General features: G+C 45.2%; 1 protein-coding gene across 3 annotated transcripts in view; it reads left to right on the forward strand.

Annotated features, from left to right (window-relative positions):
* The window catches only part of POLDIP3 (DNA polymerase delta interacting protein 3), a 610,789-nt gene that overhangs the window by 354,842 nt on the left and 232,184 nt on the right, over window positions 1-23,763 (forward strand). For all 3 annotated transcript variants that reach the window (XM_082265704.1, XM_082265705.1, XM_082265703.1), the window contains one exon: window positions 16,527-16,604. In XM_082265704.1, coding sequence (XP_082121830.1) covers window positions 16,527-16,604 — 78 coding nt within the window. The remainder of the gene's footprint in view (window positions 1-16,526; window positions 16,605-23,763) is intronic.

Here is a 23,763-nt window from a genome sequence, read left to right on the forward strand (position 1 = left end):
TGCATTTAGGTAACCTATCAGGGGAAGTTATTGACTGTCAGCTGAACCATCAAATCTTCTTATCTTATGACTATAAACGTCGGTATTTGTCAGATTTTAACCATATGCCTAATACTGTATTTCAGCAAGAAAAGGGGGCTTATGATCATAGAATAAACAAACCCTGTTTTCAGTTTAAGACCCTATAATACCTACAGATATTTTACTGCCAGAAGCAGTACTGCTTGGACTTTGAAGAAAGGAACATACTCCGATAGCTTGTCCTCAAAAATTGTATGTTAGTGCAAATAAAGTATTATGGACAGTACTCAATTGTTTCCATATAAGAAGCACAAACTCTGAAACCCAACAAAGAACCTGTAACTAACTCGGATGTGTAAATCCTCCTATAAAATACTAATAATAAGCAGCACAATATCAAGGCTACATCACTAAGGCTTCTAATGTAATGTAATATCCATGATACACTAGAAAATATTGGGGTTAAAGCCTTATGTCGTTAAGTAATGTTTCTGAAAGTTCTAGAAAGATACCGGTACATACACTATGCAGAATTTGGGAGCTGTCACATGCTTCTTACAATTTACTCAAACTAACACCGGTCATTTAACACCGGAATCTTTACAACCACTATACATAGACTTCTTTATAACCTCAATTGGAAAATGGTCCATCTCCCTTCCCCTAATCACGCATACAATACTCCCTCACATTCTATAAAGTTTCCAAACAATTGAGCTTACATTTGTGAACATTAATGAACAAAAATGTCATTGTCTTCTGTTTTTGATCTGGTATCTCAGTCACTCTAATGGACTAAAAGACTACTACAGTATCTCACAAAAGGGAGTACATCCCTCACATTTTTGTAAATATTGTATCTTTTTCATGTGACAACACTGAAGAAATTACACTTTTCTGTCCCCTCAAAATAGCTCGACCACAGCCAATAATGTCTAAACCGCTGGCAACAAGAGTGAGTACACCCCTAAGTGAAAATATCCAAATTGGGCTCAAAGTGTCAATATTTTGTGTGGCCACCATTATTAACCCCTGCCTTAACCATCTTGGGAATGCAGTTCATCAGAGCTTCACAGGTTGCCACTGGAGTCCTTCCACTCCTCCATGATGACATCACAAAGCTGGTGGATGTTAGAGACCTTGCACTCCTCCACCTTCCATTTGAGGATGCCCCACAGATGCTCAATAGGGTTTAGGTCTGGAGACATGCTTGGCCAGTCCATCACCGTTACCCTTAGCGTCCTTAGCAAGGCAGTAGTCATCTTAGAGGTGTGTTTGGGGTCGTTACCTTTTTGATCGACCATGGCGAGGCCTGTTCTGAGTGGAACCTGTCCTTTTAAATCGCTTTTCCGTCTTGGCCACCTTGCTGCAGCTCAGTTTCAGGGTCTTGGCAATTTTCTCATAGCCTAGGTCATCTTTATGTAGAGGAACAATTCTTTTTTTCATATCCTTAGAGAGTTCTTTGCCATGAGGTGCCATGTTGAACGTCCAGTGACCAGTAGGAGAGCGTGAGAGCGATTAACGCCAAATTTAACACATCTGCTCCCCATTCACACACCTGAGACCTTGTAACACTAACAAGTCACATGACACCGGGGAGGGAAAATTGCTAATTGGGCCCAATTTGGAAATTTTCACTTAGGGGTGTACTTGCTTTTGTTGCCAGCGGTTTAGACCTTAATGGCTGTGTGTTGAGATATACTGAGGGGACAGCAAATTTACACTGTTCTACAAGCTGTACACTCACTACTTTACCTTGCAGCAAAGTGTAATTTCTTCAGTGTTGTTGCATGAAAAGATCTAATAAAATATTTAAAATGTGAGGTGTGTACTCACTTTTGTGAGATACTGTATATACTTTTAAACAATCATTTCTGACTATATCTATATAGAACCCCCAAACATATTTTTTTTTATATATTTGTATAAATATATATATATATTTATATTTTAGCAGAGACCCTAGGGAATAAAATTGAGGTATTTTTGTTAAAATATAAAAGCTAATTTTAAGCAGAGTAAATAGATTCTGAACATGTCACACTTTAAAATTGCGCACACTCACGGAATAGCCCCAAACTACGGTACTTCAAAATCTCCATAGTGGACACTTTAAAAAATTCTACAGGTTACTAGTTTAGAGTTGCAGAGGAGGTCTAGCGCTAGAATTATTGCTCTCGCTAAAACATTCGAAGCAATGCTTCCTATTTGGCCACGAGTTTACAAATCTGGATATGAAGGGGGATTTGTTGTGGACCTAAAGACAACTGTGATTTTCTCTTACATCCTCTGACAGACTCAGCCTCTTCCAAGATTCATCACTATTGGGTAATGGCGCCCTCTGCAGGAGCAGGCTAGGTAGTGAAATTTCATTTATAAGCTTTAACTAGACACACCTTAGGGGCTGTCCCTCTCAACATTACCCTCAGACACTTAGAGATTACTAATCAGTTTCTTGCTGCCTAGCTCAGGAGTAGGACCCAAGATACCCTGCTGGGACTCCGGTCTCAGTTTTTATTTTTTTCTGTGAAAAATGTTGTAATTTGTTTTCTCACTCACTACGCTAGCTAGTCAGGGGGATCCTCCTGGAGAACTACAAGCGACAGCCGGGCTGGTCTTCGCACTGGATAATCTAGATCCTTATGGTACCCCAGCCTGGCCTACGAGCATGTGCAGGTTGTGGTCCACCCAGGCCTAACCACGACGGTGCCCCGACGGATGGGGAGGAGCCTGCAGAGGAATTTCTTTGCCGGGGCGCATCAACCCTGGAACACCCTGTGTTGCAGTGCCCCCTCTTGGCTGACAGCACCCCCACTCAGGGTGTGAGGTGAGCTGTATCGGAGCGGAGCCCGTGGTCCATGGGACGGACAGACCTCTGGGGGGGACCTCTGGGGGGGTGATGTGGGCCCACTCCTGGGGATGTCAGTGCTGCGATCTCTGTGGTGTCCCCCCTGGCCAGTCTGGATGGATCCTGCCTCCCTGCTACTTATGGGGGCGCTCTATTGACGTCCACTGCGTGGGGGGGGGGGTGTAAGGCTCTTACCTTGTCCTGGGGGACTTCCTATAGTGAATTTGCATGGTGGCCAGGGTTCCTGGGCTCCTGACTGTCGGCGCCATCTTCTGCTGCCATTTTGGGTAAGGGCATGCCTGGCTGCATCAGTATAAGGGCAGCAGCCAATTTTGCATAGCATGTGCTTTTGGCGCCGTTTTCGGCACCATATTGGATAATTGCAGCTACTTTGTAAGGGCAGCGACCATTTTCCCTGTGTTTTCTTCATATACTTCTATTCGCGTCCATGTTTGTATGGCTCAGGGCGCTGTTTGGCCATCTTTTCACTTGCTGCAGAGAAGCATGGAGAGCGGTTTGTTTACTATATCTCTGTCACTAGAAGGGGTTTTCACTGCTTTTGGGCATTGTTCCTCCGACACAATGCTTGCTCAGTTATTTAACATTATAAAGGGGGACTCCAGCAGCAGCACAGGATTGCGGTGCAGACTGCAATCGCCGATTTAAAGGGGCAGTGTTCTTTTTTTTTTTTATATTCTGTTAATATGGAGTCCCAGGGTGACAATTTCACCCCAGAGCTTGTTTGTGCAGCCGGGACTTCCTGATCACCTTTCCTAGCTTCTTTATTTGCAGCCATTGAAACTTTGGCGTCACAGGGTAATGTTCAAAAACGGCCGATGCCCTTCTTTCTTGTGATTCAGAGCCTGACATGGTTGCTATGGACATTGCCCTCCCTGAGGGATCCCTGTCCGCACATTCAGACTGGGAGGAGAAGGAGTCGTCCTCCGCTGCAGCGCGGGAAAGCGCTTTGGTTGAAGCACTTGTTCGCTCCGCTAGGGAGACTTTGAACTTTGACGATGCGCCCACCCTGTCAGGCAAGCGGGTTTCCTTCGGGTCCCGCAAAGCCCAGAAGTTGGGTCAGGTTTTCCTCTGCCCCGATGGGTTTCACGATATCGTGAACGATCAGTGGCATCGCGTTAAGCATGTCCTGGCAGTGCCTAAGTGTTTTCAACGCCATTACCCCTTTGCGGACCCTGTTTGCAATCGCTGGACAGTGTCACCTAAGGTGTTTCCAGATTGAATAAATCCACGGTGGTTCCCGTGGAGGACTCCCCGGTGTTTAAAGACCCGCTGGATAGGCGCGTGGAGTCACTTTCCCGCCTCACGTACTTGGTGGCAGGCTCACTCCTCAAGGCGGTGTTTGCTTCCGTGCTGGTCTCTTAGACGATTACAGAATGGATTAGGGTGCTTAGGCGCAACTTGGTGGCTGAGTCGTTTCCACCGAATCTCATTGAGCTCACGGACCAAATGGCCCAGGCCATGGTGTATCTGTGTGACGCGGCCCTGGACGAGGCTCCCCTGGTCACAAGATTGTCTGCAGTGGGGGTTGCACTCCACCGCATGGTATGGCTGAAGAGCTGGTCGGCAGACCGTGCGTCAAAAAAGACCGTGTCTGATATACCCTATTTAGGGGAATGCCTTTTTGGGGACTCCTTGGATGAGATTGTCAAGGGTCTCACAGGGGGTAAGAGTATCCTCCTGCCCCAATCCGCAAAAGGGTAAATCACCCCGCACGCGACGGGGTCCTTCCTTTAAGGCTCATTGGGGGCCCTTTTGTGCCTCAGGGGCTCAGGAAAAGGGAAAATCCTTCAAGGCCTCCGGCGGTAACAGGAAGCCCTGGTCTGGGAAGCCCAAGGCCAGTCAGTCCGGTGCTGCGGCCCAGTCCTCTTCTGCACCTGTCTCAAGGGTGGGGGGACATCTGCGTTACTTTCGGGATTCCTGTTTGTCCCTAACTCAGGACAGATGGGTTCACGAGCTGATTCGTTCAGGGTACAAGATCAAATTTTAATCTCGCCCCGCAGACAGGTTCTTTCCATCAAATCTCCGTCTGACAGCTCTCAAGGGGGCAGTGCAAGATCTTCTTGCTCATGGCGTTATTGTCCCGGGTCTACAGCAGGAGAGGTTTCGGGGGCCCAGGAAGGAGGGCAAGGTTCGTCCGATTCTGGACCACAAGCCCCACTGAACCGTTTCGTGCGGGTGCAGAAGTTCCGGGTGGAATCAATCCGGTCGGTGGTGGCTTCTTTAATTAAAGGGGATTTTCTGGCCTCCATCGAATTAAAGGATGCGTATCTGCACATCCATATCTACGAAGGTCATCAGCAGCATCTCCGTTTCGCTGTGGCAGAGGAGCACTTTCAATTTGTGGCATTACCCTTTGGTCTAGCTTCGGCTCACAGGGTCTTAACCAAGGTTTTGACCCCGGTGCTGGCTCTGCTGCGCCAGAAGGGGATTGTGATCTTCGGTTTTCTGGACGATCTCTTGTTGAGGGCGAGCTTGTGGGCCTCTGTCGGGCGATCTGATGGTCACAGTTCAGACGCTGCAGGAGTTTGGGTGGACCATCAACTTCAAGAAGTTGGCACTGACTCCTTCAGTATGTCTGCAGTATCTGGGAATGGTCCTGGACTCCGCTCAGGCGAAGGTTTTTCTCCTGGAGGAAAATCTCCAGACGTTGCAGGGCGTGATCAGGTCCCTCAGGGACAACGATCTCTCCTCCCTGCGGACCTGCATGAGGTCCCTGGGGCTGATGGTTTCAGCCTTCGAGGCGATCCCGTTTGCCCAGTTTCACACAAGGACTCTGCAAGCAGAGATTCTTGCCAAATGGAACAGGAATCCCCTGTCCTTGGACAGAATGGTTTGTTTGAACAGTCTCACGAGGACAGAGCTTTTGTGGTGGCTTCTGTAACCCACTCTGACCCAGGGCAAGTTCTTTCTGCCCCTGTTGTGGATGGTGATCACCACGGATGCCAGCCTGATGGGCTGGGGTGGAGTACTGGACACTTTGTGCCCAGAGCACGTGGTCATCGGAGGAATCCTCCTTGTCGATCAATGTTCTGGAGCTCAGGGCGAAGAAACTTTGCCTGCTCCATTGGGCGACTCGATTGCGCGGTCGCCTGGTTCGGTTCAAACCGACAATGCCATGGCTGGGGCTTCCATAATTCACCAAGGGGGCACCAGGAGTGCCCGGGCGGCCAAGGAAGTGGCTGAGATACTTTCTTGGGCCGAGGCGCACGTTCCAGCTATCTCTGCTGTTCACATTCCTGGAATGGAGAACTGACTATCTGAGTAGTCAGTCCTTGGATCAGGGGGAATGGCCCCTGCATCCGGAGGTGTTTCGGCTCCTGTGTGCCCGGTGGGGGACTCTGGACGTGGATCTGTTCGCGTCTCGTCTCAACAAGGTGGAAAGGTTCATCCAGAGCTCGAGATCCTCTGGCAGACGCCATGGACGCGTTGGTGGTGCCATGGCACCAGTATCAGCTGATTTATGCCTTTCCCCCGATTCAACTGTTGTCCAGGTTCCTCTGCAGGTTGGCATTGGGACAGGTGCAGGGGATTCTGGTGGCCCAGGACTAGCCTCATCGGTCTTGGTACGCAGACCTCGTCAAGATGGTCATCGAGCCTCCCTGGCGGCTACCTCCTGAGAGAAGATCTGCCGTCTCAAGGGCAGATCTTCCATCCTTTTTTATGGTCTCTGTCTTTAAAGGCATGGTGGTTGAAGGCCAGGTGTGGAGAGACAGGGGTCTCTCTGTTGCTGTTATTCCTACCTTGCGGAGAGCTTGGAAGGCTACCTCCCAGGAAGATTTATCATCGTACCTGGAAGGCGTACATTGCCTGGTGTGAATCACAACGGTTGCATCCCTGCTCCTTTTCGGTGGCGAGGGTCCTAGCTTTCTTGCAGAAAGGTGTGGAACAGCGTTTGGCGCTATTAAAGGTCAGGTGTCGCCCTTGGCCATTTTCTTCCATAGTCCCTTGGCGACAAATTCCGATTCGCAGCTTTATTCAAGGAGTCCGTCATCTGGCTCCTCCACGGAGGGCTCCCTTGCCTCCATGGGATTTGAATATGGTTTTGTCCGTTTTGCAAATACCTCCCTTTGAAAACATCAGAGACCTACCTCTGCCTGTGTTGTCCCAGAAAGCTGCTTTCCTGGTGGCTATCACTTCTGCTTGCAGAGTGTCTGAATTGGCGGCTCTGTCCTGCTGTTCGCCTCATCTGGTCGTTCATAGGGATAAGGTTGTTCTGCGACTCCAACCAATTTTTTCTCCCTAAGGTGGTGTCTGCCTTCCACCTCAATGAAGATATTGTTTTGCCTTCACTTTGTGCAATGCCTAAGCATCCCAAGGAATTTGCCTTGCATTCGTTGGATGTGGTTCGGGCAATCCGGGTTTACCTTTCGACCACAGAATCCTTTTGGAAGTCTGATTCGCTGTTTGTCCTTCCTGAGGGACCTCGGAAGGGTTCGGCTGCGTCCGCTGCAACCATTTTGAAATGGATTAGAAAAACTATTGTTCGGCCCTATTCACTCATGGGTCAGGTGCCTCCTTTCCCTATGAGGGCACATTCTACTAGAGCCGTGAGGGCATCTTGGGCTTTTCGCCATCAGGCTTCTGTGGCTCAGGTGTGTTAAGCAGCGACCTGGTCGTCTGTGCACATTTTTACCAAATTCTACAAGATTGACGTAATGGCATCTCTGGATGCTTCCTTTGGCTGCAAGGTTTTGAGTGCTGCGGTTTGTTGAAGAGGCATGTTTTCTCTTCTTGGGTTGGATTTATTGTTCTGGGGTTAGCTCCTGTTGGTTGAGCTTTTGTTGCCCTGTTGCCAACGTTTAGTTCTGGCCTTGTTGGCACGTTACCGTTCTGTTGGTTGCGTCCTTTTCTCACACCTGCACTGCTTTGGGACATCTCAATAGTGATGAACCTTGGAAGAGGCTGCGTCTGTCAGAGTACGTAAGAGAAAATAGAATTTTTGTAAGAACTTACCATAAAATTATTTTTTCGGAGTCCTATGGCAGACGTAGCCCTCGCCCCTCTATTTTGGGGTTGTTTGTCTTCCTGTACTGCTTGTTATGAAACTGATTATTAAGCTCTAAGTGTCTGAGGGTAATGTAGAGAGGGACAGCCCATAAGGGGTGTCTAGTAAAAGCTTTTTAATGAAGTTTCACTACCTAGCCTGCTCCTGCAGAAGGTGCCATTACCCAATAGTGATGTAATTTGGATGAGGCTGCGTCTCTCAGAGGACTCAGAGAAAATAATTTTATGGTAAAGTGCTTAAAAAATTATATTTTCTCATTTAAGCAGAACATCTTTATAGATCTTTAAAAACATATTTGCTCAAAGTTGAGCTTTAACCACTTGCCCTTCGAGAGCTTTAACCACTTGCCCTTCGAAAGATTTACCCCCTTAATGATCAGGCCAGTTTTTTGCAATGTCCATGCGATTTCCATTTTTCTGTTTTTCATTTTTTATTTTTTTCATTCTCTTTTTCCATCTCTGTACTTTACTCTGTAGCCTGTAGAGTGTCTTGTTAGAGTTCTTTAACCCCTTTTTATAGCAGAATTTTCTAGGGTGTTTCTCCCTTTTTCAATTTAGTTTTTAGGAACCATACTAGTAAAGTTTTTGGGTCTTTTATGGGTGGAAGGGTGGTAAGTATTTTTATATTTTAGCTATACCACCACATATCTTTGCACTTTACTTCATCCACACACAGACAAAACTAAACTGGAGGCTTGCCAGTCAGGCAAATAGATTCTCTGTAGTTGCTTTGCCCAAAGATCTTCTTAAAAAAAATAAAAAAATTAAAAAGCTGCAGATCAATTTGATATGTTACCTCAGACACCGAACACTTTATTATCTAGTGGTGGCCAATGATGCATATAAATTGTCCCCTCCAACAGGAGACTCCATCCCCATGAATAAGCGTGGTGGTAGTGAAATGCGCTTGGAGCGTGGCCTGGTGGGGGTCCAGGCTTAGACTGCCACTTGTCTACATACAGCAGGTCTTGTTCTGATGTGTGGCTCCCAGGATCTTCTACTCTTTTGTCCTTGTCTGGAGCATGGGTGGGCTCCTTCGCAGCCAGCATTCACAGCAGCAGGCCCAAGACTACATTTCCTAGCAGCCTGTGTGGCTCCCATACATACTACGGCTTCTGCTGTGACTAATCGCAAGAGGAGTGGTGCACCCCCTACCCAGAAGTATAATCGTGTGCGTATATTTACGTGATTCTGGATAGATCGGATTCCCCGTGGCAGTAAATCTGCTGTGGGGCAGTTGGGACATGGTTCTCCATTTCTATTGCTCGGCAGCCCGAGAGTTAGCAAGAGACACAGTAAAGGGAACTGCAATAGGGAGCGTAGCACAGTGGAAGTTTTTCTTGAAGTCATTACATTCTCTGCTAAATACCCTCTACGCTGAACATGTAACTAGCTTCAGGAAGCCACTTGTAATTTACCTCACCTGATAACTCCCTGATATGGTCAGTGAGCATCTCTTACCCTAGGTTCATATCCATGTAGTAAAAGCAGAAAAAAAGAAAAAGGGCGCAACCGCCTAGTGCATTACTTTGGAAATGTATTAAAATAGCCGAAAGCATACTCCCAGCATAAAAGAATAAAAAGCATGTTAAATACAACTCCAGTGATGAGGGTCATACATCTGTGGTTGGAAATCTGATGCATTTCGGGAAATGTGCTCCTTTACAGGGAGCGTTCTTTTCTTCTGCTTTTAGTGCTTTTGAAGTTTCCGTGCTCAAGGATGTCTTGGATGTGTGCGCTGAGGTTTGACAGTCAGTTAGAACTTTTTTTGCATCTATGCAGGTTGCGCTTCATGGCTTTTTCTGGCACATTTTGTTTTATTTTTTGCCAATAAGAAAGTATGACACTTTTGAGTTATTAGTGGTAATTGTTAGGGTCAGAACACTAACCCTAGCAATTACAGCTAAAGTGTGTCTCAGTCCCAAAAATGTACACAAAGACAGACTAGAGGCCCACGGGACTTTAAGGAGACAAACAACGGCATTAAAAGTACATCTATTTTTATATGTATTTTTTCATGTAATAAATTTTATCATGAAAAAATCGTAACAGTATCAATGATGATCATCAATGAAAAATTAAACGTAGGTACATACAAAATAGAACTTCCTCTATTTCTGGCATTCTAATACTATGTCATTATCAATCTGTACTGTGTCGATCTTAACGCGTTTCACAAAATCAGTAGTTCGCTTCATCAGGAGAAAAACAGATATGAGTCTAAAAGCAGAAAAAGCACACATAAAGCAGACCAAAAAAGAGTGGGAGGGGTTAAGAAAACCACCATATTGAATCAACAACTTAGTTGATGCCATAATCAGAATCTTCTCATATAACCACTAAATATTCATCTATGTCCATTCGACTGTTCCAATGGATAACATAACACAGTATGAAAGAAAAATCCTTCCTTCCTCTTAGGAGTGCAACTCTTTCCACCGGGAGTTTAATTACAGCTAAACCTAACTCTTTGAATTACAGCCAACTATTTCTCTAATGGCTATAGTTAAGGGTTAGAAAGCTATCCCTAACTTTTTAATCATTAACTCTAACATTTACCACTAATATTTGACCCTAACATGTAACACTACATCTAGACCTTAACCCTAACCTGAACATGTGACTTATCCCCTCATGTCTGTGCATTTTTGGGCTCACTGATCCCAATCCCTGCGGGGGTTTTCTGTCACAGTCAGTGCGCTGTGTGGTTTTCTGGGGTCCCTCTCCTGTGTCACTTTAGAGTGCTTTGGAGGTACAGACACGTGTGGCGACCCCTGCGGGGTTAAACACCGCTGGTCCGCCATTTTAGGTGTGGGCTGCATGTCTGGCTTCACTATGGGCGCTTATACAGCATGTATATGGTGTGTTTTTGGCGCCATCTTGTGTGTGGCAAAACGTTCATTCCGAGCACATGTCGGCGGCCATTTTACCGAAGCCTCCCATTACTGTCTCAGTTCAGTCTATTGCGGTGACATCACTTCCTCCTTTCTCTCAGAAGAAATCGGCTGCGGTGGTAACACTCCTGTGGGGTCTGTCTGCTGTCCTTTTTTCCTTGTGCTATCCTTCTGGCTATCAGTTTATCCTGCTTAGGGGTCTGTGTTCACAGTTAGTGTAGCGGTGCGCTGTGGGGGGTCCGCGGCGCGCTTAAAGGGCCAGTACTTTTCAAAAAAAAAAAAAAGTTTTCTTTTGACATGGAATCTCCAGCCTTGCTGGGTGATTCAGGTTCCTCTGAATATTCTACCCTGACTACTTTGTTTGCTGCAGTGGCGGCTTTGGTGTCAAAGGTGGATATTCTGATGACTGAACGAGCTGATAGAAAAAGGCCTAGGATTTCCTTTTCTTCTGATTCTGAATCTGACTTGGTTGCCGTGGGTGGTGTGCCCCTTTCAGGGTCTCGCTCTTCTCTGTCTGAGGGGGAGGCGGAGGTTGCAGAGGTGGATGATTCCCCCCCTGGGACGCCCGAGGAACGAGCAGCTTTGGATGCGCTGATTTCTGCCATTAAAGAAGCACTTCATTTAGAGGATGAGCCCAATCCTCTGGGCATTGTGTCCTCTTTTGGTACACACAGGACCCGCAAGGCGGCGCAGGTCTTCCCTTGCCCCGCTAAGTTCCATGCTACAGTGAATGAGCAATGGCGCAGTTTAAAACGAACGTTTGTGGTTCCAAAGAGGTTTCAACTTCTTTAGCCTTTCGCGTCTCCTATGGATTCACGCTGGTGTGTGGCTCCTCAAGTGGATCACACTGTGGACAGATTGAACAAGGCTACTCTGGTTCCCACCGAAGATCACCCGGTATTTAGGGATCCTACAGATAGGAGGATGGAATCACTTGCCCGCCATGCTTACATGGTGGCCGGTTACATGCTGAAGCCTATTTTCGCCTCTGTCATGGCAGCTCAGGCTGTGGCGGATTGGACGAAGATGCTTACACACTCTCGTGGCTGATTCTGCTCCCCCTGCTACATTGGCAATGGTGGACCAGATTTATCAGGGGGTCATGTATTTCTGCGATGTGGCCTTGAATGAGGCCCCATTGGCTGCGCGCCTGTCTAGTATCGCGGTGCTTAACCGTTGCCTGATATGGTTGAAAAGCTGGTCGGCTGACCAGACTTAAAGGAAAACGGTGGCTGACATCCCTTATGCGGGGTCTCAGCTTTTTGGTGAATCCCTGGATGAATTGGTGAAAGGGGTCACTGGGGGCAAGAGCACTCTGTTGCCCCAGAACCCTAAGGGTAAGTTTTTCCGCGGTAAGCGGAGCCCTTCCTTTAAACCAAATCGGGGGTCCTTTCGTGCCTTCAAGACACAGAACAAGGGGAAACCTTTCAAGGGCCAAAGTGGCCAGAGAAAGCCCTGGGCGGGCAAACCAAAATCCGGCCATGCCGGTGCGGCGGCTCAGTCTGCCTCTCCCTGAAGGGGCGCCCTCACCCATTTCAGGGGTGGGGGGACGTTTGCGCTGTTTCCTCCAACTTTGGCTGCTCCGAATCCCGGACAGGTGGGTTCAGGAAATCATTCGATCAGGGTACAAGAACGAATTCCCTATTTTATGCCGGCGGACAGATTCTTTCCCTCAAATCTTCATTTGACCCCAGGGCGGTTACAAGACCTGCATCAAGCGGTACAGGATCTCCTCGCCCAGGGGGTAATCGTCCCGGTGCCTCATCGGGACAGATTTTGGGGGTTTTATTCGAATCTGTTCACTGTGCCCAGAAAGGAGGGCAAGGTGCGTCCGATTCTGGACTTGAAAGCTTTGAACCGCTTTGTGCGCGTTCGAAAGTTCCGCTTGGAATCGCTCCGCTCAGTGGTGGCCTCCCTGAGTCCAGGAGAATTCCTGGCCTCTATCGATCTGAAGGATGCGTATCTACACATCCCCATTTTCGAGGGCCATCAGAGGTACCTCCGATTTGCTATCGCGGAGGATTATTATCAGTTTGTGGCGTTACCTTTCGCTTCAGCTCCAAGGGTCTTTACAAAAGTGTTGGCGCCTGTTCTGGGCCTGTTGCAGGCACAGGGCATTGCGGTCTTGGGATATCAGGACGATCTCCTGTTAAGATCGAGTGCCAGTCAGAACCTGTTGCGCGATCTGTCCACTACGGTCCAGACGCTCGGATGGACCATCAACGTTCAGAAGTCGACCTTGTCTCCTTCGGTTCGTCTCCCATATTTGGGAATGGTTCTGGACTCTGCTCGAGCCAAGGTGTTCTTGCCGGAGGACAAGCTCCGGATCATGCAGTCTGAGGTTAGATCCCTCAGGGACAACGAATCCTCGTCACTCAGGACCTGTAAGCGGTACCTGGGGTTGATGGTGTCAGCCTTCGAGGCGATACCATTTGCACAGTTTCACACGCGATCTCTCCAAGCGGAGATCCTGGCCATTTGGGACAGACTACCTCAGTCATTGGACCTGAGAGTGTCTGAGTCGCCAAACCAGAATGGATCTCTTGTGGTGGCTTCAGTCCCCGGGTGTCAGAAGGGAAATCCTTCCGACCGTTACTGTGGATGGTGATTACCACGGATGCCAGCCTGTCGGGCTGGGGTGGCGTCCTGGGCAACCTGTCTGCCCAGGGCACTTGGTCGGAGGAGGAATCCTCCCTTCCAATAAACATATTGGAATTAAGAGCGATCAGGCTGTGCCTGCTCCATTGGTCGGATCGTCTTCAGGGCCGTCCTGTACGGGTGCAGACGGACAATGCCACTGCGGTGATTCTGGTGGCGCCGGACTGGTCACGCCGGTCTTGGTACGCGGACATCGTTCATCTGGCCGTAAAGCCTCCATGCGGCTTCCAATGCGGGAAGATCTTCTGTCTCAGGGACCGATCTTCCATCCTGCTTTACAGTCGATGGCTTTAACGGCATGGCTGTTGAAAGCCAGGTCCTGAGAGATAGGGGTCTCCCCTCAGAGGTCATTTCTACTTTAATCAAGGCTAGAAAAGCCTCGTCTGGTAAGATTTATTACCGTACATGAAAAGCTTATTTTGCCTGGTGTGAATCCAGGGGCTTTCTTTCAGTCTGGTGTGGACCAGCGCCTTGCGTTGGCCACGATTAAGGGCCAGGTATCTGCACTGGCTGTTCTTTTCCAGCGCCCTGTGGTGTCTAATTCTTTGATTCGCACCTTCATTCAAGGTGTGCGTCACTTGGCCCCTCCTCGAAGGGAGCCCTTACCTCCATGGGACTTGAACTTGGTTCTGTCCGTGTTACAACGTTCCCCGTTTGAAAACATCAGGCAAATCTCGTTACCTCTGCTGTCAAGAAAGGTTGCCTTTCTGGTGGCGATCACTTCTGCTCGCAGAGTGTCGGAGTTGGTGGCATTGTCTTGCCGCTCCCCTTACCTGGTGGCTCATAGGGATAAGTTGGTCTTGCGACCTAACATGTCCTTTCTTCCAAAGGTGGTTTTGGATTATTCACCTTAATGAGGACAATGTTTTACCTTCGCTCTGTGCTAATCCTAAGCATCCTAAGGAGGTTGCCTTGCATTCTTTGGATGTTGTTAGGGCGATCAGGGTTTACCTGTCGTCGACTGAATCCTTTTGGAAATCAGATTCTCTTTGTCCTTCCTGAGGGACCTCGGAAGGGTATGGCTGCGTCTGCGGCGACCGTTTCAAAATGGATCAGACAGACAATTGTACAGGCCTATTCGTTGAAGGAACGGGTACCGCCCTTCCCTGTCAAGGGTTATTCTACCAGATTGGTGAGTGTGTCCTGGGCCTTCTGGCATCAGGCCTCGGTGGCCCAGGTGTGCAAGGCTGCGACTTGGTTGTCAGTGCACACCTTTTCCAAATTCTACAAAATTGATGTTCTGTTATCAGCGGGTGCCTCCTTTGGCCGCAAATTTCTTTGTGTGGCAGTACCATAGGGGACCCTGGTTTTGTTGCGGGTCCCTGGCTGTTGGAGTTGTTTACCCCCTTGGTTATTTGCTTTCCTGGGTTGTTGCTCCTGTTGAGCTTTTTTGTTACCCAGAAGGTTACCTTGCTGTTCATGTAAGGTTCCTTTCTCTGATGTGGGTACTGCGTTGCCTTTTCTGACGGTTGCGTTTCCCACCCCTCATGTCTACACTGCTTTGGGACATCCCCATTGGTGAAGACTGTATGAGTGGGCGGCGACTGTCGGAGAACGTAAGAGGAAAACTGAATTTTTGTAAAATCTTACCGTAAAATTCCATTCTCTGAGTCCTCAGACAGTCGCTGCCCCGCCCCTCTTTTGGGGTTCTTATACACTTAACTGCTTGCTACCAAACTGAGTTGGGATGGCTGGGGGGGTATTGGACCAGTGGGACAGCCCCCATGGGTGTGTCTATGTAAATGCTTTGTTTTTTAACAAGTCTAATGCCTAGCTACTTCTGTGGAGAGGAAGTCAATACCCCCATTGGTGAAGACTGTATGAGTGGGCGGCGACTGTCGGAGGACTCAGAGAAAGGAATTTTACAATAAGATTTTACAAAAATTCAGTTTTTTCATAGTTTGTTATATAATTTTGCCAATAGGTAATTTTTTCTCCTTCGCTGATGTGCGCTAATGAGGCTGAACTGGTGGGCACCAATGAAGCGGCACTAGTAGGCACCAATAATCCGTGCCCTATTTATCAGTGTAGATGTCCCTTTCACACAAGCCTGTTATTGGCTCTCCTCTCCTTACGCTGTCAGTGTGAGGAAAGGAATGTCAATAACCGCTTGTATTTACATCATGATCTGCTCTGATTGGATACAGCTAATCATGTGGTAAAAGGCTCCTGTGTTCGGCCTTTAACACCATTCTGTGATCAGCTGTGTCCTAAGGACACAGCAATCAGATCTCGCCGCCCGATCATGGGAGGATGCCCTCCCAGCAAGACGTAGCCGTCTTTTGGCTGTAGCACTGGCTGTAGCACAAGCTTGAAGAGGTTAAATGACCTGTAGTGCAAAACGCACAAAAAAACTCATAGGTGTAAATCAAGGGGTAAAGTGGAACTTTACCCTTAACAGCTTGATAAGAGTGATCTTTAGCAAGTAAAATACATTCCATATTAATAATTATGCTACCAACTTTAGTGTGTTCTGTAATATACCTCCAGCGTTGCTTCTGTTTTTTCTTGGTGGAGGCTGCTCTTTTTTGCTAATGCCCAGAATCCCAGCGGTAAATCATAAGGCAGAACTAAATGAATTGATTTTTAACAGTTCTGGAAAACTATTACATTCGTAGAATGCTGGGATTGCAAACTTTCACAATTGCTTGTGTCCTCGACCAAACTCAAACCATAACATGGCTTGTGTCATAACTGATCACATGGCGAGCACCATGGCAGTTGCAGATCAAACAGAAGAAGCCTACTTGGCTGTAAAGCATAAGAGGGTTTAATTCTGCTTTAAGGTTGTCAGCAGATCGGCCTCTACAAACTCGGCAGTGCCTAAAAATGGCTAAAATGGAGAGCAACGGAGCATGTTCAGAGCAGGGTGAGTGTATATCTGGATTTTAAGCAGCATAGGTACTTTTTTTTTTTAATGTTTTTCATAGCTATACCTGACATGACTGTCTTTGGGGAAACCAACATTTTAATTTTGTGTCTTTTGTAATCTTTTTATGTAAAATCTGTCCATTACCTTATACAAGTTTCTGTTTTAAATGTAAGTTTTTTTTTTTTTTTTTTTTTTTTTTTTTTTTCAGCCTGCTTTTAGCCCTATAGAAGGCACTAAAATGACTGTGAATAATTTGCATCCAAGGGTCACAGAGGAGGATATTGTGGTAAGTGACACTTGTTTTTTTTTTTACATATTTAAATAAAGCATTACTCTCGCTATCTTCTTTAGCAGTTCCTGTTTGAGGCCTGGTTTAGGCACTGTCTCGTATTTCACATTTCACCAGCAATGGCTATGAAAAATTGTTCAATGGCAATCAAACTTGATCATACAGTACAGGACATGTGCTTGGTATTCATAGATCCTGGGTTAAGAACTGCTACCTTCAGGTGATTGGATACTGGCAAGGCTTTACTGTGTACACTCCTGAGCTTCCCTTTATACCCTACCCCACACCGTTAGTCCTTGTTTGTTTGTTTTTTGTTTTTTGGTCAGGGACCTGTTCTATACAGAGAAATCATTCTAAGCTTGGACATCTGTTTCAGTTTCTTTCCCTGGGTCACAGAGGCCCAGAGTTTAAAACACTACACCCTTATTGGTTTATTCTTTCAAACAATCCAAAATCGATTTTAGATCAGGCAGATTTTCAGACCGCTCTGAACCATCTCTTGTCCCAAGGAGTGGTTATCCCATTCTTTTGGAGGACAGTTTCAAAGGATTCTATTCAAACCTGTTCATGATACCAAAACCCAACAAGAGGTATCTCAACAACAATCTGACCTCTGTCCTAAAATTCTCTAAGCAAGTACACCCAAGTTCCCATTGCTCTGCATTTAATTTGCAATGTCAGTTGTTATAAATATGGAAATGAAAGGGTGCGCTAATCAATAAGAAAAGGTAGAAGCAGCACTAGAAAAAAAATTATAGAATAAAGCTGCAATGACAATAGTGCGCTTCAAAAAATATTAACATGAAACATAAACCAATGTGCTGAAAACAATAAATAAAGACACATAGTTAAAGTCTCTCAAATAATAACTGCCTGCTTCAACTTCAAAAACATATGTGACAGACAAATCTGTGCTGAAGTGATAACGTGACAACGAATGGAGACAACTGGTGCTTCAAAGGAAACATTCAAATATTTGCTGTGCTGGGTGGCCTCTTACCGCAAAACAATTAAATAGTGACTTTCAGCGTTTCACAGTGGCAATAAGATGAAATGGTGACACCCGGTGATAAAGATGGATTCTTACCAGATGTTAGGGAGGTATGAGCTTGTAACTATTAGGCAGAAGATCCAATATCAGAGGAGTATGGTATAGGACACTCTGGCTGGAATTCTCCTGGACCTATCCGCTCCACAATATATGGGTCTGGTATAAGTCAAGGCAAAATTGCCAAGGAGATAATTCCCAAGAGGGAAGAAAGGGGCTGATAGTGCACTAACCTTAAAGAATTGTATTTATTTACAAAAGCTAAACACTTACAACAGCTCCTACTTAAGCAGATGCAACAGTAGCTCTTTAAAAAAATCACGGCTGCCTGCAGAACAGTCCGTGACATATGACAGTGCGGCTTGCTCCCTGCGACGCATTTCTACTGGAGCGTCCTATTCATTAAATAGATTTGCACCTTATATTTGATACGCCACACGTTTATTTACAGCACTGAGCACTTAGTGGGCATACATATATTCTCAGCCCAATACAGATCCTGGCACTTGCACTTTATTATTATTTGAAGTTTATCTACATTCCTTATATTTTATTCACCACTTACGCATACCTATAGGATCTAGTACTACGCCTTTTATAAACAGGTAGCGCCGATACCAACTTTTCTCACACCTTCATTTAACCCTCAAACATTGTATATATTTTTTTAGCAGAGGCTCTAGAGAATAAAATTGCGGTCATTGCAATATTTTTTCGTGGCACTGTATTTGCGCACTGCTCTTTCAAACGCAATTTTTTGGGAAAAATTACACTTAAATGAATGAATGAAAAAAAAAAATTCAGTGAAGTTAGCCCAATTTTTTTTTTTCTATAATGTGAAAGATGTTACGCCGATTAAATAGATATCCAACATGTGAAGTTCTAAAATTGCGCACACTTGTGGAATGTTGACTAGCTACAGCACTTAAAAATCTCCATAGGTGGCGCTTTAAAGATGTTTAGCGGTTACCTGTTTAGAGTTAGAAAGGGGGTCTTGTGCTAGAAGTATTGCACTCGCCCTAGTGATCGTGGCGATACCTCACATGTGGTTTGAACACTGTTTTTTTGGGGGCTTGACTTACATATACATTTTCTTCGGTACGCAAACCCAGAGGGATGGGGCGTCTTTTTAAAAAAAAAAAAAAATTCTTATTTCTTTTTTTACACCGTCCCTTTAACCACTTCCGGACTGCCAGCCGCTTTTATACTGCGGCAGGGCGGACTGGCTACGCAAAATTACTTATGCACGTGGTATTGTGCACAAGCTTTTCGGGAGCGCACGCACACAGCGGAAGCCAATCAGTGGGTTTGATGGCCCATGGGACCTGCCGATCGCTCGACGGAATGACCAAACGATGGTCATTCCTATGTAAAGAAGGGAAACAGCGGTTAAATCAGGGAGGAGCTAAAAACACAAGATCTCTTTTCCTCTAGTGCATCCACTCCCCCTACAATTAGAAAGCACTCCCTAGGAGCACATTTAACCCCTTGATTGCCCCCAGTGTTAACCCCTTCCCTGCCAGTGTCATTTATACAGTACCAGTGCATTTTTTTTTTTTTTTTTTTTTTTTTTTAGCACTGATCACTATTGGTGTCACTGGTCCCCAAAAAGTGTCGGTGTCAGATTTTGTCTGCTGCAATGTCGCAGTCCCGCCATTACTAGTAAAAACAATTTAAAAAAATAGAAATTCTATAAATGTATCTCATAGATTGTAGACGCTATAACTTTTGCGCAAACCAATCAATATACACTTGAGGATTTTTTTTTTTTTTTTACCAAAAATATGTAGCAGAATACATATTGGCCTAAATTGATAAAAAAAAATAGATTTTTAAAACATTTGTTGTTGGGAATGTTTTATAGGGAAAAGTATTATTTTTTCCCCCAAAATTGTTCTTTTGTTTATAGCGCAAAAAATAAAAACCGCAGAAGTGATCAAATACCATCAAAAGAAAGCTCTATTTGTGGGAAAAAAAGATATCAATTTTATTTGGGTACAGCGTCCCACAACCGCACAGTTGTCATTTAAAGCAATGCAGTGCCGTATCTCAAAAAAAAAAAATGGCCTGGTCATTAAGGGCGTAGAACCTTCCGGAGGTGAAGTGACAAAAAAAAAGAAAATTCCTGATCACCTTTTATTACTGTGACAAGGAATGCAAACATCCCTTGTGACAGTAATAAACAGTGCCAGGTACTCTTTATGGAGTACCCCATAAAAGACCCCAAACCCCTCCTCTGCACTTCAAAGTATTCAAAGCACCTAAATCCACATTTTTTAATCCTTTGGATTTTTTAAAACTGGCTCTGTTGGCTGCCGATAAAACAAAGCGACGTCACCTCTGGGTTACTATAGCAGAGACCCGATAAAAACCGATTCTGGCTTGTAATAACAGCCGATTGGCTGATTAACCTCATTGGTTGTCATTACAAGAATGCCGACCGTTGGCTTAAAAAATTGGTACCAGGGTGATGCCTGCAGCTGCAGGTATCACCCCGGTACAACCACTTAAACAAAATGACGAACAGGTACATGATTTTACGTGAACTGGTGAAGTTGATTTTGAAATTGATGGCAGCAATATGTCTAAAAGTTGGGACAGGGTAATAATAAGCTGGCAAATTACAGCCTACATTCCAAAAAAGACAATTTATGGATTTCTTAGCATAGTATAGTGACGATAAAATTCGTGAAAAAAAAGTGCTAGTGCCTATAAATACACAAATGATGAGTGGCCGGCCACACAATATATAAATTCTTACAATATGAAGCAATAAATCAAGTGCACAAAATATAAATAGTCTTGTGAATAGATGAAGTGAAGCTGTAGGCTAAAAAATTGTCCCAGTGCAGCAAATAAACTTCTAAAGCCATGTTATGATTATTTTATGATCCACAAAAGATCATCAGCCTATTCATCCCAGAGGGAACCTGGAATAGAGGAAGGACAGAATCCCAACAAGGGAATATATACAGGCCCAAGAACCTTGGTCATCTGGTAAGAGGCTCACCCACCTCCCTTAGGAGGTGTGGGAAGATATATATACATCCCCCTCTCTAACACGAGGATTGTACTTTGGATGTGGCTGTCTTTACGCCCTTTTTATTTTTCCTGCTGGGAAGAAGCAAACCTGCACAGGTGGTGGGACATCAGGCAATTAGATCTGTCTTCCCGCTGTTACCTGAAGCACTATTCCTGATTCATTTACGCTCACAATTTGGAATTTCACAGACATTTGTCACTAAAGTCTTCTTTGGGCTTTAGAGAGTTTAACTTGAAATTTTTGCACATGTTTATTTTGTACACGTTTTACTTTAGTTATTTTCTAAGGCACTTTGCACATCCACCTATGTTTGTTCAGTGCTAATCATTAACATTTAGGTTTTTGATCTAGCTCATTATTGTGTATTATATACTTGAGAGTGAAATCTCATCATTTAGCGCACCAGAATTTACTTTTTTTACTGTAATGCAATAGTTGAATCCATCTGAGGAAGTTATCGCCAAACCCAAACTTTGCCAAATACTACTTTCAAGTATTGCCATTCGACCAAGTCGAATGCTTTGTGTATCCACAGATCATCCAGAGACCAGTAGAGCGACCTGGGATAAATTCAGTTTGGTCCGACTTTATAATTGAGGTAATAACTGTATTTAATCTGCGAGCAAGAACTTTGGCTAAGATCTGGACATCAGAGTTGATCAGAGAGATAGGATGATATGATTCACAATATAGATGGTCTTTATGAGGATTTGATATAAGTACAATTAAAGCCTCAGACATGGAGGGTGGCAAACAACCATCCTTTAAACTTGCAGCAAGTGAGGGATTAAAATTTCTTTGTACTGTAAGTACAATTCTATAGGAAAGCCATCCAAGACCGGCGTTTTGTTATGAGCAAATGATTTTATGGCAGTACTGTTTTCTTCCTCCAGAGGTTCCTCCATTAATTTATTCTGCTCTGTGGACAGTTTGGGAAGCTGGATGTCCCAGAGATAGTCATCCATTTCCACAATTGTATAATGTGCCTTAGAGGTATATTAATCAGAATATAAGGAAACAAATGCCTCTACAATTTCAGTGGTTTGTTCCACTATTACCCCCGTGGAGTTGATAATTCTAGGGATGTTACATGGCTGGAAGTCAGGCCTCGATAGCCAGCAGACAACTATTAACTCCCAACTCAAAAATCCTTATGTTTTGGTACACCAATTTCTTTTGAGTATGTTCCAGTAAAACCATATCGAAGTCCCTGGCTTTTTGTCTCTATGAGGAGTAGTTTTCAGAGGTGGGAGAGTCAGAATAGCGAGTTTCTGCATCATAATTTTCTTTTTCAGCATCCATCAATTTAGACTGAGTGGCCCGTCTGGCTGCTCGTATATGACGTGCCCCTCATGGTGGCATTAAAAGCATCCCAGACCATAGGTAAGGCAATGCTTTGGTGATTGACAGCCCAGTACGTATATATATGAACCACACCTTGGTCCACCACAGCCTGATCTGCCAACCAAAGGTGACTAAGTCTCCAGATTTTGTAAGAGGTGTGGGTATTTTCAAGATGAGTTCAATCCATAGGGGTGAATGATCGTATACCGCTTTAGGGAGAAATCTGATCACAGACAACTTGTCAAGTAATACTTGGGATGTGACGCATAAATCAATACGGTACAAGGTACCATATGTATCAGAATGGCATGAGTATTCCCTTAAATCCTCATGTTACCATCTCCAAGCATCCACCAAATCAAATTTATCTAGATATTAGGAGAGAGGAGTGGAATGTACAGTGGACCTCCTGAGTCGATCCAGGGAGTTATTCAGGACCGTATTAAAATCACCAACTATCAGGAGAGATGCCCTCAGGGATTTCTATCACTGCTCTCATTATGCGTTCAAATAACGCTTTGGTAAATGGTGGAGGTATGTATAGGTTAACTATGGTATAAGGCTTACCAAGAATTTCGAGAAAAAGATGATAAAGCAGCCTCCGGGGTCCGTTTTAACCTGCTTAAAGGAAATGGGTGCGGATTTGGAAATTAAGATAGAGGTACCCTGAGAATATGAAGAGTATGTTGAGTGGAATGCATAGGCTATTCTAGCACGTTTAAGTGCCAAGACCCTGGAGCCATGTAGATATGTCTCCTGAAGGACAACATGCAGATCATGTCTAGCCAGATATTCAAACATTAGGGAGTGTTTTATTTTTGAATTAAGTCCCCTAATATTCCGCGAGATTACCTGTAGCGTATTCATAGATATAAATTAGGCAGGATCGTCAGAATATGGCATTTGAGGGGTATCCTAAACATCCATAAGAAAATAATCCCTTTAGACCAAAGGTGGTCATTAAAAGCATAATAAAGCATCACAATTACAGACGCCGGACTACTAATGAGCAAAAAACCGTAACCAAGTAGGTCCCAAAACACATAAACCACCCTAACCCACCCGGGTCCCCATCCCAAACATGTGAGAGCTTTGTTCCCAAAATAGAAACTGCAGTGCAGGGAAAGCATTGTGTAGCCACTCCAGACCAGCAAGAGAGAGACCCTCTAGTTTGGTCACGCAGAGGGAAACGGCAGCAGATCAGAAAACCAGTTCAACCTAAATTCCGGAGCAACAATTTGTTCCCAACCCAGCTTGAAGAGAGGAGAAAAAAAAGTGGGGGGAGGGAAAGGGGAAAGGAGAGGGGGGTGAAAATTCCTTTGTAGTTTGCCATATCATTCTAAGATCATCTGTCGAGTTGTAGAAGGAGGTAGTATAGGCCAGGGAGATATGATGAATTGGATGAAATGGCAGTTATATAAGCATTATGACTTTGATGACATCCAGAGATATGGTGATTCTCAGTCTGTTATCAGCGAGGAGGAGATGTGCAACAGTTGGAGCGATGAGGTACGGACAGCCCAAGGGCATCAATCCAGTGTGACGCTTCTTTTGGATCTGTTAAGAAATGCGTTTTCCTTCGATAGATGACACGCAGTCTAGTCGGATAAAGCATACTGTATGAAATTTACACATCTCAGGTGTTTTTTAACAGCAATAAATGTTGCACGCTGCTTTTGTGTGGCAGCCGAGAAGTCTGGGAAAATAGCAATAGCGTTTCC

This window comes from Pelophylax lessonae (genome assembly GCF_965119305.1).
Source record: "Pelophylax lessonae genome assembly, chromosome: 8".
Lineage (NCBI taxonomy): Eukaryota > Metazoa > Chordata > Amphibia > Anura > Ranidae > Pelophylax > Pelophylax lessonae.